The sequence below is a fragment of the Haliaeetus albicilla genome, chromosome 23 (genome assembly GCF_947461875.1).
Source record: "Haliaeetus albicilla chromosome 23, bHalAlb1.1, whole genome shotgun sequence".
NCBI lineage: Eukaryota > Metazoa > Chordata > Aves > Accipitriformes > Accipitridae > Haliaeetus > Haliaeetus albicilla.
This window is the reverse complement of record NC_091505.1, coordinates 2603583-2619587: the sequence shown is the minus strand read 5'-3', so window position 1 is coordinate 2619587 and position 16005 is coordinate 2603583. Positions and strand designations below refer to the sequence as shown.

The 16005-nt window shown below is 38.5% G+C and overlaps 1 protein-coding gene across 1 annotated transcript; it reads right to left on the bottom strand.

Annotated features, from left to right (window-relative positions):
• Nucleotides 1-467: 467 nt before the first annotated feature.
• On the bottom strand, nt 468-15155 carry LOC104318706 (homeobox protein CDX-1). Its single transcript, XM_009920061.2, has 3 exons — nt 14723-15155; nt 4634-4779; nt 468-866 (listed from the first exon to the last, which is right to left on the bottom strand). The coding sequence occupies exons 1-3, from the start codon at nt 15153-15155 to the stop codon at nt 612-614; spliced, it is 834 nt and encodes a 277-aa protein (XP_009918363.1). The 3' UTR covers nt 468-611.
• Between the last annotated feature and the right edge of the window lie 850 nt (nt 15156-16005).

Genomic DNA, 16005 nt, shown 5'->3' with positions numbered 1-16005 from the left:
CACAACCCAGGCTTTCCATCAAGTGGGTCAAAACATATAAGCCAGGTTTTCATTTATCAAGATCCATGTGTAAAGTCCATGAAAGTGAGATTAGTACATGGAACCTGTGTGGAGATCAAAGGAGAAGGAATATACTCTTTACCTAGGGGCGAGGGACAGACAGAGCACTTGTGTACAGCTGCTGTTACTGCCTCAGCAATGTTGGATTGCCTGTGGCCCATTTTGTGCTTTTTTTTTCCTTTGCAGTGTACTGTAACAAGTGGCCATATCTGGTCCTCAGCTCTCCTCCCTCCCAGTGCCTACCCACCTGCTGCATGGCTGGAGGGATGCTTGCCTTGTGGCACAGACTCGGCATGGCATCCTCTTGCAGAGGCTCCCTGCAACTAGGACTCTTGGCACACAGCCGTTTCCATTGCCCTTGGGAACTTGCGCTATCCTGCAGACCTGGCAAGTGGCTCTTGATTTACTGTACTTGAAGCTTATGTGCACAAAACTGTGTCATGCTGGGGACTCCTGCAAAACAGCTACAGCTGTTCTCTCTCTTTCATGCTGTAGTGCTCCATGTACTGGTAGTTTATAGTGTTCATTATGCAATAGCTCTTCAGGCAGCCTTACTGAGAGGCCACTACCTGCTGCAGGTTCCCGTTGTGCTGCAAACCATTCATGGGAAGTGGAGGTGGAGGAGGTGGGGGTGGGAATAAAGAACTGGGCATTTCTGAATGAGTCTGTTGGTCAGGAACTGGCATCGGGCTCACTGAGCCAGAGTCACTCTGCATAGAGCCAAGATTGCTGCCATCAAAATGAGTCATTTTCTTCTTCATTAATTTTCTTTCTTTGGCTCTGCGATTCTGGAACCAGATTTTCACCTGCAGAGGAGCAGAGGAACATTTTTTTCAGTTGCTAATAGAATGCAATGTGGTCCTTTATGTATATAGTCAAGGGTCATAGGTAAAATCAATTGCATGAGGACCAGTGAGAAAGGCAGTGGCAAACTGAGACAACAGAGCTGTTTGCTTGTTTTTCATACAGGTAATCTTTCCTACCTGGTAATAAAATATTCATTAATAGCTTGATAAAAAGAGTTTTTTAGTGTTAGTTTTAGGAGGTATTTCTTTATGGAATGAGCTTTGATTTTTTTTTTTTTTTTTTTTTTGGTACAAAATCTAACAGAACAGAATCTCATGTGTCATAGTGATGGCCAAAAGAATCTGAGAGTATCTTTACGTTGCAAACTATATGCACGAGTCAGAGCAAGTCAAAACCTGTTACTGGCCTATAAACTGAGACACAAAAGCTTTCCTGTTTGGGTGCTGCACACTAATTGGTTAGATCTAATGTGTAAATCAATGGAAATAACACTTTTGAGCAGAATTTCACCAGTGCAGTACTCCTAGTACACAATATTACTTCAAAATATTGTATAAGTGGTGCCTTAATAGCTAAGTGCCTTTTCTTGCATTTGTAGATGGAGCCAGAATCTGCTTCTGCTTCCTGCACAGTCCACTGCTTTATACCATAGTCATTGTTCTATCAGAGAAATGCAGGCACCTTTGGGAAGCAATGAAGTAACTAGTGAAGAGTATATGGCTTTTGACTGGGGTGGAAAAAGTGAGGATGTGAGATGAAGTTGACGAGTAATGGTCAACTGAAAATACAGCAGAACTTGTTCAGGTGTGAAAGGGTGAATATTCTATGGCAACAGAAATTTCTTTGGACCTGAATCCCCAATGTTGGATTTAAAGTGGTTCATGACAGCTATTTATTCTTGGAAGTGGCTCTGTATTATGTCTAGGCAGTGTAGTAAGTCAGGCTACCTCATCCAGATATGTTGTGTTTTCTTGATGGTGTTCAGATGGCAAAGGAAACACTTCTGTCACCATTTTCTATAACCCAAAGAAAAATCAATGGTTTGCTGAGAAATACTTATTTGTTTAGTTATCCTTTGTTAGAAGCTAGAAAGGGAAAGAGAATGATGGTCAGAAAGGAGGTAAAACAGTAAGAGGTGATAATATCTGCAGCTACTAGGTTGTGTTTTAAAAGAAAACCACTGGTTAAGTCCCACAAAACATCTTAAGGAGTCTCTGACAGTCTTGTGTCCTTATACTTGAGGCGTTATTATTACCATTTTACAGTTGAAGAATTCAGATACATGCAAAGCTTGTGCTAATTTGAACTAGGTCCCTTAAGTCCCAGGCTATCATCTGAGACATTTGGCAGCTCATTTTGTTGTCTTAGTTTCTGGAATATCATTTCAGTACCAAATTATGTTCCATTAAATCAATCTCAAATACTCTCTGATCTCTTGCATTCTGATTGTACTGAGGTAATCTAGTTTCATCCGTGCATTTGCCAAAATGCATGAAAAGATGAAATAGTCTAAAAACCAAACTAACGTCTGTTTCAGAATTACCTTCCGGCTTCAGTGTTCTTACTTGCCTTTGAATTTAGGTTTTTGTTTTGGTTTGTTACTAAACAAGGGATGCAGACCTGCAGCAGTGATCCAGAGAGAATTTTAGTAGGCACTTCGCAGTCATAAGCCAATTATCAAATGACTAAAAATAAATACCGATCTGTAATGTTAGACTAAAAGCTAACATGGTCAGTTGCATCTGTCTGACTTGTTCTTCACCTGTTGCCCTCCTTCCTTTCAGTATGTTTTTTTCCACTGTTCAGTTGTGTAACTCTTGCTCTGAAGTCTAATTTTCTCTCTTCTTTCTTGTCCTTGTCAACTCCTTTATTTCTGTATCCTTCCTATATTAGCAATGCTTTGGTTTGCCTTTTTTTTTTTTCCTTCATTAGATATTACATCTTTCCTTCCTTGCTTAAACAATTGTTCTTTTGTCTTGAGGTATTTCTTCCAGTGTCCTGGATGGGGTTTTGGCATAGCCAGGAAAAAAGGCTTTCCAGAAAATGATTTCATGTTTTAGGCTGAGTGCAGTGGAACTTGGGATAGGACAGTGTGTGTTGAGTTGTATTCATATGATGGGGTTGTTTAATTTGTGTGAAAGGGTAGTAGTGGGAGTATAGATCAGGTATTTCTTAATCTTACATTTTCAAAAGTGACTTCAGAGATCTGGGCTTGATGCACAGGAATTAATTTCATTCATGACATATATGAATGATGAAGAAGAGCAAATATTGGAAAAACTGTTGCCATGTTTCCCCAATATATGTCAAAGAAACGTATCACGTCTTTTTTGTATCACCACTTCAAATATACTAACAAAAAGGTTGATCGGGAATTATCACTGAACTAGGAAGTTTCAAGTAAATATTGTTGGTCGGTTACAGAAGCAGGGTCATAATTTTTAAATTCAGCATAAGGAAGTCAAGTTATTAAGGTTTCAACAGCCAGCAAAAAGACACATTTTTTTTTATACCAGGTTAAAATAATTTTAATTTTCAATAATTATATACTTGTATTCAGCAACAGATTGAGAAATATTTGCAAAATGGGTATTTCCTTCTCCATTTCTGTAAGCTCTTTCAGTGTGCGCTGTGTAAGACGAGTTCAAGTTTGATGAACAGTGCTACAACTAGGTGGATTTTAGTCTATCCCTGCTCAGTAGAGCCCATAAAACAATGGTGAATCAGGCATAATCTTCAGTGAATGATACTGAATAATAACTGAGAAAACAGTGCTGTGATGGTTTGCTGTAATGGAAAAGGCAACAAATGAGCATATTGTATCCTGAAATCTATTCAGGGACATCCTTCCGTAAAGCTTTTAATTTTATGTTTCGCTGCTTACTTCAGTGTACTGCATCCAGAAACTCCCATGTAAAATGGGACCAAACATACGCTCAGCGCATGTTGTGAGTGTCTTTGTGGGAGATCTAGCTTGGCATCTTGGTGGTTTGCATCAGCCAGCTGAAGCACTTGAGAGCTAGAGGCCATGTACCTGCTTTGCTTTGATAGGGGGTGGCACAGGTGTTACAACTGCATGATTGAAGAACACGGCACAGAGTGGTTCCAGAGCAAATTGTATATATCTTTTGACCAGAAAGGATTTTGTTTTGATTTATGTTGCGGGAATAGAATTGGAATTTGGAGGAAATAGGGGCAGGAGAAAGGAGTACCAAGTATGTAGGAAATCTTTTAACAAAAGGTAAAAGGCAGCCAAAGACACAAACACCTTCAAGTGTCCTGAACATACTTGAGCTCGTCACTTCCATTCTCTGCTAAGACTGACCCTATTGAAATCAGTTATAGAATTCCCATTGACTTCAGCAGAACCAGAACTTCTGCTTTAGAAATTTCAGCAAAAATTTCTCCCTGCTACCACTACCCCAGTAAACCAGAGAGAAATCTGGGCAGGATTTTGCTGATATTTTTTAACTCTTGTTTCTCAGAACAGGACTGATGTAAGACTGGTGTTTGCTTTTTCTGTGTTGTTGCACAGCTGCCTGACAAGAGCTGAAGTAGTGCTGATGGGATATTTAGAAATGAGTGTGAACAAGGCTGTCAGGCCGTTCAGCTGGATAGTCTGAGTTCCTACACTGCAAAGGGAACCCAGTCGCATTGTTTGGTTACTAGAAGCATTAGCATTTTTGTGTTCTTAACCAGTATGGTTATCTCCTCATCAGCAATAATATATTCAAAGGAAATCCTGAATGGGTGATCCATACTCTACCTGTCTCTCGGAAAGTCTTAGGTTTGCAGCAAGTTCAGACTTCCTCCTGATTGTAATGTATCTGTTGTAATGAAATTCCTTCTCTAATTCTAATCTCTGATGATCTGTGTAAACCACTCGGTACTTCTCTCTTGTTCTTGTTTTACCTGTTTTGAAAGAAGAACACATTGCTTCAAGCTAGAATTTTTTAACTTTAGTAACACAAAATATCTGGCTTTACATTTGAAAATATCTTTGTGGGTATTTTAGGCCTGATTCTCTATGCACTTACCCAGAGTAACTGCCTTGACTCGGTCTTGATTTACAGCACAAGAGATTCATACCATCAGATTTTGGGTTTCTTTTTAGTAAATAGATGATAAACTGCTTCTCATATTCTTTATCACCCTTGTGTTATCATTTGGGAAAGGGAAGGCTTTTTTGTTAAAACAAGGAGCCAGGAAATCTGTGTTCTGTTCCCAGCTCCCAATTCCTGCTTGGCATTGAATTGCTATTGTTTCTCTGTCTGTAAAGCTGATACACTGCTACCTGCTTCAGAGGGAAATTGTGAAGGATATTCTACTGGATAGAAAATACTGAGATGTTCCAAAGTTCCTCGCTTCTTGTTGCTAGAAAAATTAATACAATATTGTGATTGTTACTGCAATTTGGCTGTTGTGTTTTTCCTTCAAGTCTGGCACAGTCTATCCACAACTTGATAATAGCACAGGGAATAGTAACATAGATTTGCAGATGACAGTTAATAAAAAAGAGAAAAAGAAAGCAATAATATTTTACAAAGGACATTTAAAAATAATAGAACTCCAGCAGCTGTTCTTTTGCAAGCAGCACTGCCGCATCCTTTCAGCTGGGGGTACAGCTGACTGAAGCAGACATGGCTCAGCGGTATCCGGGTTGTTAAAAAGTAATGGTGAATGACATGAGCCAGTGAACACAGATGCAAGGAGCTGAAATTTTATGGATTCCATACAGGATAATTTCTGAGCACAGAATGCATTGGCAGTAGTGAAAGAGAATTGAGAATGGGAAAGGCTACTGATGCTTTCTTTCTTACCCACCTTTCCTCTGTTATTAATGTTCATATTAGGCAATCAGTATATCAGAGATCAACACCTGCTTAAAACCAAGGCCCCAGAGCCCTAGCCTAAGGTCTTCATACATTTTTGAAAGGTCTATATTTATATGGACATTTCTTCAGATGTGTATATTTAGACTCTAAATTATCTGGGACAGGGAATGTATTTTTAGTTGGTATTTTTTTGCATTGTATTCTGCTGTGGTACTGTAGGTTGTCAATCTTTGTGTCCATAGTGGTCGCTACAGTAGAACAGCCCCCTTAGATTCAGGTTCTCTCAGATGACGCGTAAAACTCGGGGCATATTGTGGCTTTTTGCCTGTAACAGTCTGCTATTCCTGCAGATGCTGCTTAGCTTCATACAACAGCTAATGTTTGCTCACAGATCTTTTTCTGAAAAGATCGTGTGGATGCCTAGCTCTTCAAAAAATCGGTTCCTCAAACTAATAATAATTGCACTCCTAATAAGAGCAGTTAATTTTGAATGGAGAGGACTGAAATAGATTTTCAGGGATTGAGTTCGTAAAATTTGAGTCTCCGAGTAGATCACCACGGCACACTGCCCCAAAGCAGCCAGCTTCCCCCCAGCAGGAGAGAATAGCTGGAGGTGTCATGTATCGATGGTGTTAAAGGCCCGATTTCTCCCCAGCCCCTCCTTCCAACTCTGTTTGCTTTTGAAGCTGAAGCAGCACCCAAATATCAGAACTCAGGGTACAGAGCTATAGCAGAATCTTTCTCCCTTAATTCATGATTTGGTTTCATGAGTTAATTTTTTTCCTCCATCGGTGGAGGAAGATGTGATGTCTCTTTGTTGTCATGGCCGTACGTTTTAAAGTTAATATTGCCTTCCACTTGTGGGATATACTGTATGGGCATGGCTTGAGAGCCATACCACTTTTTTCTCTTCTAGCGTTTGACAGTCAGTACTTTGCTACTTGTAAGAATTTTTGGCTCACCAAAGTATTGCCTGCATTAGGAGGTTCTTCAGGCTCTGATCCCTTTTGTACTGTTTGTATAGATCCTAGATACAGAGTTGTTTAGCACTGGAAGTCCTGGTCAGTGCAATGCTGTAAACAAGTATTGTTACACCTCTGGTTGTGGATAATAACTGGTTCACCTTATGTAACAGGTTTTCCCTAGGACTCTTCCCAGGCTTGTGGAACAAAGTCTACATCAGAATTTGATCCTTCACCTTCCATGCTCCATGGTGTTCAACCCTGGGAAAGCACTATGCATTAATAGTGAGTTTACAATGCTATGGGCATTTTCCAACTGTCTTGACGCCATCAGCCTGTTTACTTGGAATATTTCAACAGGGAAAATAGGTGTGTGCATGTTTGTGTTTGTTCCTTACACTGGGGTTTCTGCTCAATCCGTGCAGCCAGAACCACTTCGACTCAAATCTGTTAACTTCCCTGTGAGGGTTCTGTGCTGTGCTTGGCTGGGGTAGATATATAGGACATTCTCATTTCAGTAGCATTTCTATCATTATGAAACTGTAGTGAAAGCAGAATTAGCCCAATTATGTTTACACTGATAATCAAGTGAAAAGTGCTGTTAATTTTACAACATTATGGTAAGAATTTTAGAGTCTCTAAAGAACAGCAGTTACTCAGTTCAGTCCACAAAAATACTAGGACATTTGTTTTCATTCATTCGAAGTGTAAATTGTTTGTTTAACATATGGTCACCTGTGGTGCTTTAATGCCTCACTTGATATTTTTTAACTTTTCATCTCTGTAGCTGGTGGTTTGGTTAGGGTTTTTTTCCTCTTTAAATGAAAATTTGGGGTCATTCTATGGGACAAAATGTTTAAAATGTTTCCTTAGTCTCCTTTGTGTTGTTAAGATGGAGTACACAAAAGAGCGACAAGTTGATCTTATCTTGAACTCTATTCTTATTCACAAGCCATAGACAAATATCAAATGTTCTTCTGTTGCCAAAACAAGGTGGTAAACTTCAAGATAAACCTTTCTGTTTCTGGTTTTAACTGCTGAAACCCTTATTATCTGAGTAGGAGAGGGTTGGTTTTTTTGCTTTTTAAACTGAAGAAGAAATTAAATGTATATGGAAAACAGAACTTTCTTCCATAAAATCTTTTATTTTCATATGAGTAGCTTTCAGTTTATTTTTAGTAGGAATGATAATATCTAGTTTCTTTTTGAAGGAAGATTGGGAGCTTTCACATCTAATTTCTTTCTTTCAAGTAAGTTAAGAGAATAATTTAAAAAGTAGAAAAGCAAAAGGAGAACATTTTCTTCCTAAAAGTCAACAACAATCTGAGAAAAATTCTCTATGATTTGTCACATAAATCTTGTCATTAATAATTTGATTTTTTTGTGTAGAGTAATACCCTCTGTGAGAGACAACAGACAATGGGAGCTGTGATCCTCCAGGGTTTTCTGAGAGGATACTTTTAGTTCTGGCAGAGTCATGGTTTAGTCTGTTAGGCCTTTAGCCAGACTCTCATTCATGTCAGTGAGAGTCTTCTTAATGCCTTTGTTGGATGCTGGGTTGGAATTAGTCTGCATATGGCATTTCCTTTCAAACGCAAAGTACACTTTTCTTTTATTTGCCAAAGTTAACAAACAGCTCCAACAAAACCTATCACTAAACACTTGGGGATTTTAGCCTCTAAATTCCATCCGTTAGATGGAGTAGATCCACTCTACTGCATTCTAAGCCAAGTCTTGCAGACCTTCTACTGGTTTTATTTACAGTGATGCATTTTGTTTCAAGGAGAAATATTACCTGAATAAAATTTGAGGTAGCACTAATGGATTCACCCCAGAGACAGCAGAAGGATGTTCTTCACTTCTCAGACTTCTTTAGGAGATAATGGCAGAATTTAATGATGCAATGATAAAAGTTAATATTTTAATCCAATTCTTTAGTCAAATCCTGCATATTTTAGTCACTTAGGTGAGTGAAATTACCAACATTTAACTTTCTACAATCTTAATCTTTTGTTAGTGACAGATTATCATTTTAATCAACAATATAGTGTCAGTTTTATTGGAAATGTGTTCTGTCATGGACAGTTATACTATGGAATTGCAAGTGGTTGGAGAGGTTAGTAGTAGTTGGGTGGAAGAAAAATGAAACAAAAGAGCTTTGAAGCAACTACCTTTGCAGTATGACTGCCTTTGTGTTGGGGGAGTGGATTTCCGGGTTTTAATGAGCTATTTAAGAACAGTGAGTTTTGTCAAAAACCTATTTTGCAAGTAGTGACTATTGAAGAGTGTCTTTGGAGTAATAAGAAATAAGACATTTCAGACTTAGAAAACTTTTCATGAGAAACAGTTTTAACAACCCTGTTCTATCACACCCACTCTAGCAATTTTTGTGACTGGCCAAGTTTTGAGTTGGGGGAAGGGAACAGCTTTCCCATTGGTCATAAAATTCGCAGAGCATTTCTTCTGAAGACAATAAAGCTAGGAGAAGGCCTCTTTATTTGCTGTGAAAATCATCACCCTTTCCGGCAATATAACTCCTGAAGAAAAGAGGGAGAAGGAAGAGACAAGACTGCATATCAAAGCAAAGTGAAGTGTTAAAAGGGTCTGTTGCCTCAATATGACAGATAGGCCTCAAAACCTCAGACAATGTAGCCCAGGAAAGGAAAAAAACTTCCACCATCAGACCTCACAACTAGTTTACAAAGCAAAATAAATTAGCATTAGAACTAGCCCTGGCCCCCTTTTTCAGTGCCTCCTCTCTTTAACCTTACAGGAATATTCTTCGTCTACTGAAATTGGCAATATTCATAAAATCCAGAAGCTACCTAGTTTAGACAGAAGATGTTGTAGTATGGAATAGTGTTGGATTACTCTTGGATTACTCTACAAAGCATTGTAATTTGGATTCCGTAGTTTAACATTGTTTCAGAAGAAGTTAATGTCTGTACTTGATGATTGGAAGTTAGCTTAAATCAGCTCGAAATATGGAACAGCTTTCTGGCCTGAAGATATGTTTAGTTCAAATCTGCATCTTTGTTAGCTTAGTATTGAGAGAGAGATTAGTGTTAGGTCTTGAGCTTATAAAGATATGGACTGTCAGAGATCAGGCCCCAGAGTTTTGTTTTAGGACTATTTCTAAATATTTATGCACTTGAAAAGTATAGGAAAAGAAAGGGGCAAATTCTCGTTAGTGTAATTTCACTGACTTAATTGAAGTTGTGAAGCAAAAGTAATTTCAAATAAATCTTGAAGATGGACATTGTTCTGCACATGGTGTTCTGTAAAGTTAAATACAAAAAAAATGACACTCTGCCATTGTATTAGAAAATGTTACATGGATCCAATCCTGTATAATGTGAGTAATAATATTCCTGCCAGAAGTCTTGGTGTGATGAGTAGGACTATTTGTTATTGCAAAGTTGGATGCATAAAGGTTTGTGAAACATGGTGAAATTCTATGTTTGTGCTTTCTGCTGGGTCTTGATCATTTGTTCTTGTTAAACATGTTCAGATGACTCATGCTGAAAAGAACAGAATAGGATCATAGAATTGGAACTTTTCAACAGACTTGAAGAATTTTCCCTTCTGTTCTGTTGACTTCTATTTAAAATGCTAATGTTTTCAATTTTGAATATGTTCTGCTATTCTGTAATAAAGCTCATTGGCCAAATTCTGTCACTCCCTTTGCTAGTGTAAACTTTTCTATTCATCTTCATCATACATAAGTAATTGAATCCAAAGCAGAGTAATTTTTATCACCTTTAAGCAGTGATTGGACAGGCAACCCTGTATGGATTTTGTTTGGGAGAAGGACCCAACCTGCAGAAGGACGATTTCTAAGTGGCAAGATCAGAGGAAATCCCATTGCCAGTGACTGTATAGACTAAAAAGCAAGTGATTAACTGAATTTTTTTCCAAGTGTTGTGTGTTCTTTAGGGATTCAGCATTTTGCAGGAATGGCTTCTTAAACGGCTTGTTTCTCTTCCTTAGATTTGAGGGACTACAACTTCTTCCTTCAAAGACTAAATGGTATATGTTTATAGTCCATTTAGTAATGATGCTATCAGCACCTGTTGTCATCATCATCATAAAAACTGTCTTTATGTCTTTAGAGTAAATTTTTATTGAACAAGAATGATAGGAGAGTTGTCATCTATGGGAAAAGTCCCTGCTCATAATTAGTTTACCTCAGTTTCAAAACTTGTTCCCTCCCTGTTTTATGGTAACTGAAGATCTTAAGATGTACTTCCAGCTTTGTGAGCAAATACTCATTGCTGCTGAAACTGCCTGGTAGTTAACTGTTCAAAATCATTGTTTTGGGCATAGTTTTACCACAGATGTATATTGTTTTCTCACAAAGGCAAAAAGTAGAGTCTACTCCTCTGTCAGTGTTTGCATACCTCCATAAAAATATTGAAATCAACAGGAAGAGATTTGTAACTTTTTCTAAGGTGGTTTTATTCTACTTTCCATCTAAGAATTTGCGTGTAATTATGCTTTATGTGTGTGTGGACTTGCCACCTCAAATCTCTAGTTGTTGTGGCTTTGTTGTGTTCTCTGTTACAATTGCTAGTTGTCTTGTCTTTGCTCGCTCTTTTAAAGTAGGGGTTTAGGACAGGGGACAGGAGCAGTATAAGGGTTAGAGAAAGGTCTTTTTCAATCGTTGTTCTTGCTTGAAAATACTAAATAGTTAGTGTTTCCTCCTTCAAGTGTTCTGAGTCAAAACACATTTGCTTTCTCCTGTATCCTGAACACCCTCAAGAGTGCAGTGACTATGCTTTGGATGCTACGTGCACTGCATTCAGGATCAAGTCCCAGTCCCTCCAGTTCCAAAGCTGCAGGGAGAGACATTCAGACATTCTTCAACCTGAGAAAGAATGATGGATGAAAGAAAGCCTTAGTAGGTCTTTTCTGCGGGAAATGCATCCCAGTAACGCTAAACCAGAATGATAGTCTCACATTAAATACTGAGATCTTTGAGTGTTTTCAAGTAATGTAATGTAACCTCATCAACTTCACTTAAGACCAGTTGAAGACATGGTTTTATATCGGATGTTGTTTTTAAAGTTACAGAGTAAAACTTGAATTAATTTCTTCTTTTGTTCCGGGTTAGTTGTGTAGATAACAGAGTATCTACAGACCTGTAGGGCATGAGGCAGTGGTAGAAATTTCAATAAAGTATTTTGTTTGTCATCTGTCAGGTCATGAGGCCACAAAGCACCAATAAGAGAAGTGGTGTCTTCATGAAATCTCTGGAGATGGAAATGTCATTGATTTTGGGCCCTGTTTCTGTAGCTGTTACAAGTCAGATTACTCAATGTAAGTAAACCTTTGGAGAGACTTTTTCCTGATCTTAAAGGGATAAGATTACAGGAACATTTCTTGTACACTTTCAAGAGTATCGTGCAAAAATCACTTGCCTTAATAATTATTGTTCTGATAGTGAAATAATATTATTATTGATAACTAGTATTTTGCAACAAGTAATGAACAAATAATAAAATGAACTTGCCTAATTTCTGTTCTTATCACTTCAGGTAAGTCTGAGCCTCAGTTTTTCCATCTTTAAGATAGTGGCTCGTATTCACAGGATTTAAGGAAAGCTAATAAATAATAGGTGTGATTCTTTCATTCTTGTCTGTACAAAACCTTTAGTGAAATTCCTAAAGGTTTTGCAAAGAGATGGAAGGGTAATGCTCACTGTATGCATACAGCTTTAAGGATGTAAAAAGCAATGGATTCATCTAAGAAAAAGCTGAGGATTTTGATCATGATCCAGCAAACGACATTGGTACTTGCAGTTAGCCTAGTCATGCATTTGAAGCCACTTGCAACACTTGCACGCTCAGAACCAAACTCACTTAAGTGCATTGCTAGATCTGACATTGCTGTTTAGACAAATTTTTAAAAATTATTTTATTTTTTGGAAAATGGGAAAAACAAAAGTGCCCTTGCTTTTAAAAAGGGAGTGAATGAAGAAAAAGGAACTGACTCCAGTGAAGCAGATCTACTGGCACTGAGCATTCCTGGCCTAGCAAAAAAAATAAGAGGGAAAGAAGCAGCAGGAGAATTACTTATCTGGATTTTTCCCTAAAGCACAACCCAGCACCTATTGTATGAATGGATAGGCTCCCACTAACTTCAGAGGGCCTTACACTGGCCCATGGGCATTTGGAGGATATGCTCCTATGACACGCTGATTTCTTCAATTCTTTTTGAGATTAAGATGCTCAATATCTTGTTGGACCATTCCAGAATGGAGAGACTCCCAGCACCTCCTGTGAATGCTCTGACCCTTGCAGGCTTGAAATTTGGAAAGTTAGAAAGCCCTAAGCATGCTTCTTAAGCAGGCAGTTAGAATGTGGTGTTGTCTGTTTTATGCATCTATCTCACAGTGTCCCCACTATAAAAAGGGTAGCACTGACAGATCAAATCAGGTCTTTCAGAGAGGCTGCAATTTAAATCCACAGGAGCAAAAGGCAGGTAGGTAAAGAAGAGATGAGTAGTAGTGGGTTTTTTGAACAGGTATTCTGCCATCTGTAAATCATACAGTTTGTGAGCAATTTCATTGCCCCTGTAAGGACTACTCAAAAGTAAGCTGTAAGTTTTTTTTCAAGACCGGCCCTCTTTTGTTTTTTCTTGGGTAGTATTCAGTGAAGAACAACTATGATTTTAAAAATATTGATTACTTCCCCTGCCCCACCCCCAATTCTTATTTACCCGGAATAACAACCTACTCTTATTGTCTATTGACTTCTACGGACTCTCTATGAACTAAAGTTGTGTTTAGTGGGAGTGAGGATGACTCAGTCTGTCCGTATAAATTGGATGTATTATTTTAATACAGAGAATTTTGCTATATAGTTGCTTTCACTTTTCTAAAGTATGTTTTAAGTAATTAATTCTCCATCAGACTGATTCAGTACTTGCTTTGAAAACTATTATTTACAGGCATGTGTGGAACAGAGCTGGGGTGGGAAGAAGGGCTGAAAGGAAAGGAACCTTCCTGGGATGTAACATTGAAATACTGTGAGCATCTCTTTAGGGGAGGTATTGAGCATCCTTAATTTCTACTGATCTCAGCGCGTGTCAAAGCTGCTCAGCACCTCAGAGCATCAAATACTTTTATGTAGTGGATTGTGCCTATGTTCTTTTCAGGCAGTTTTCCCTTTTTCTTTTCCTTCTCCCCTTTCTTGTTTCATACATTTTTTTCTATTCATAGAAGGTACAGATTTTTGTTTTAGGGATGCTCAATATTTATATTTTTTCTATTGTTCCACATCACAATCAAACAGAATCTTTGTCTCATGCTTCATGACTTACTTTTACTGGTTAAATACAACTGAAGATTTGTTTTGTACTCATTGACTATTATGCATCAGACACTGATCTGTCACTGTATTAACTGATTGTGTTACCGTGGATCTTTGTATTCCTGCATATTCTGAGAGCTACTACTACAAAGTAAAGCAAGCCTTTCCTTATCATTCCTGTTTTTAAAGCATTGACTCATTGTTTGATCTTGCAGATCTCATTTCATTTCAGTGTTCGGAGGTTTAGAGAGGTTATTTCTAATACAAAGCCTTATTTCCACCCCCCCTACTGTATATATTTCACTTGAACTTTTCATATGTACTCTAAAACTTGAGGAAAATAAGCAAAGTATATGTGGTGGTGAAATACTTTCATCATGATTTCTTTCTGCAGACACGCTGCTTCATTCCAATCTATAGGACTCCTATTAAAAGCAATTATTTGATATCACAATTTTTTTAAACATATCTGAAGTGAAAATACTTCACTGTCAAAGGGCATTGCTTTTCATTTGGCTCAGTATTAAAGGTCAAGAAAGAAATACAAGAAATAGTCAGCTGATCAAAACCAGCATCCAGTAATCGAACCAATATTTAACTGCTAGCAAGAGAATCCTTCAGAGCAGTTAGGATCTTTCTTTGTTAAACTGTACGCTTCCCTCTAAACAGGGAACCTGGCAAAAAAACCCAACAATGCAAAAAAAGTAAAATCTTTTCTCAGCATAAAACCTCAGTGCCCTCATACCTGTAGAAGTAGATTGCACCGTTTTCCTCATCCATTCGTAAGAGCTGTGCCTTTGGCTGTTGGGAGAGATTTGCTGTGTATTAATTGTATCTACAGGAGGTAACCCCCCAGATCCAGCAGGATGGAGGGAGCTGTAATCAGCAGAACTGTAGGAGACCTGCCCAGGAGATGAGCCATTGATCTGTGCGGCAGCAACCGTGCTGGAAGGTCCTGGGCCATAAGCATTCCAGTCCTCCCTCTGTGGGCCATAGTGAGATCCCCAGGTTCCCGCAGGCTGTCCATGGGTGTCCAGAGTTGGCACATGATGATATCCCATGTAATCTGAATAGGGTGGAGTAGACACAAAGTTTTGCACTGGCAGGTTGTTGCTGCTGCACCTTGCAGATCCTGGATACATGCTGGTTTCTTTATCCAAAAGATAACTCACATACATGATGCTCACAGCCTGGCTTTGTCTTGCTGGGACATCCTGCTCCTCAGAGTGTTTGTTTGATCTCTCTTCCCCTCCTCTTTCTTTCTCTCTCTTTTCTAGCCCTGACTGGCTCTATAAATGACTCATGCTAGCCCTGATGTCCCTTTACTACACATGATTAACAATGGTTTTACCAGGTGCTGGTGGTAACAGTTTACTAAGGTCCTGCCTGATGTCACAGATAACTGCCTGCCCCAAAATTACATTTGCATTCAAATGAAGGGCTGACCATGCAGGCAACCCCACCTTGCTGCTAGTTCTAGTGCTTCCTTTCTCACAGATCCTTTATGTATTACCATCCCGGTTCTATACTTCTCGAATGTAGTTTGAAATCTTGTGGTCTTCAAGCAGAGTTGCATACTTAGTTAACCAATAACTGTTCAGACAGTAGAAGTAGTATTTTTCTTGAGCAATACATGTCAGAATCTAACTTCAGGCACTAGGTTACAGTTAGTTAAAGCCTGGTATCTGCTAGTCTCGTAGTTCTTTTGTGAGAATGTGCTATATTATTTTCTTAAACTGAAAACAAAGGACCAGTTCAGTCTTTAACTGCAGCTCTTGCATAGTTTCTCACATGAGCACTCTTCTTGACTTCAGCTCTTAGTCCATGTGGGAGAGCACTTAGAAACGACAGTAATCCTACTGATTTTAACATTACAAAGGATATACAAGAAGTCTCATAGTCATTTTGAGCATTTGTTCATACGAATAGTCTTGTTGATGTTAGCAAGCCTATTCATGAGCTGGCTGCTTGCCACAGTGATTGAAGTTTCTCTATTCTAACTTACAATGTTAACAGAAAGAGAATCTG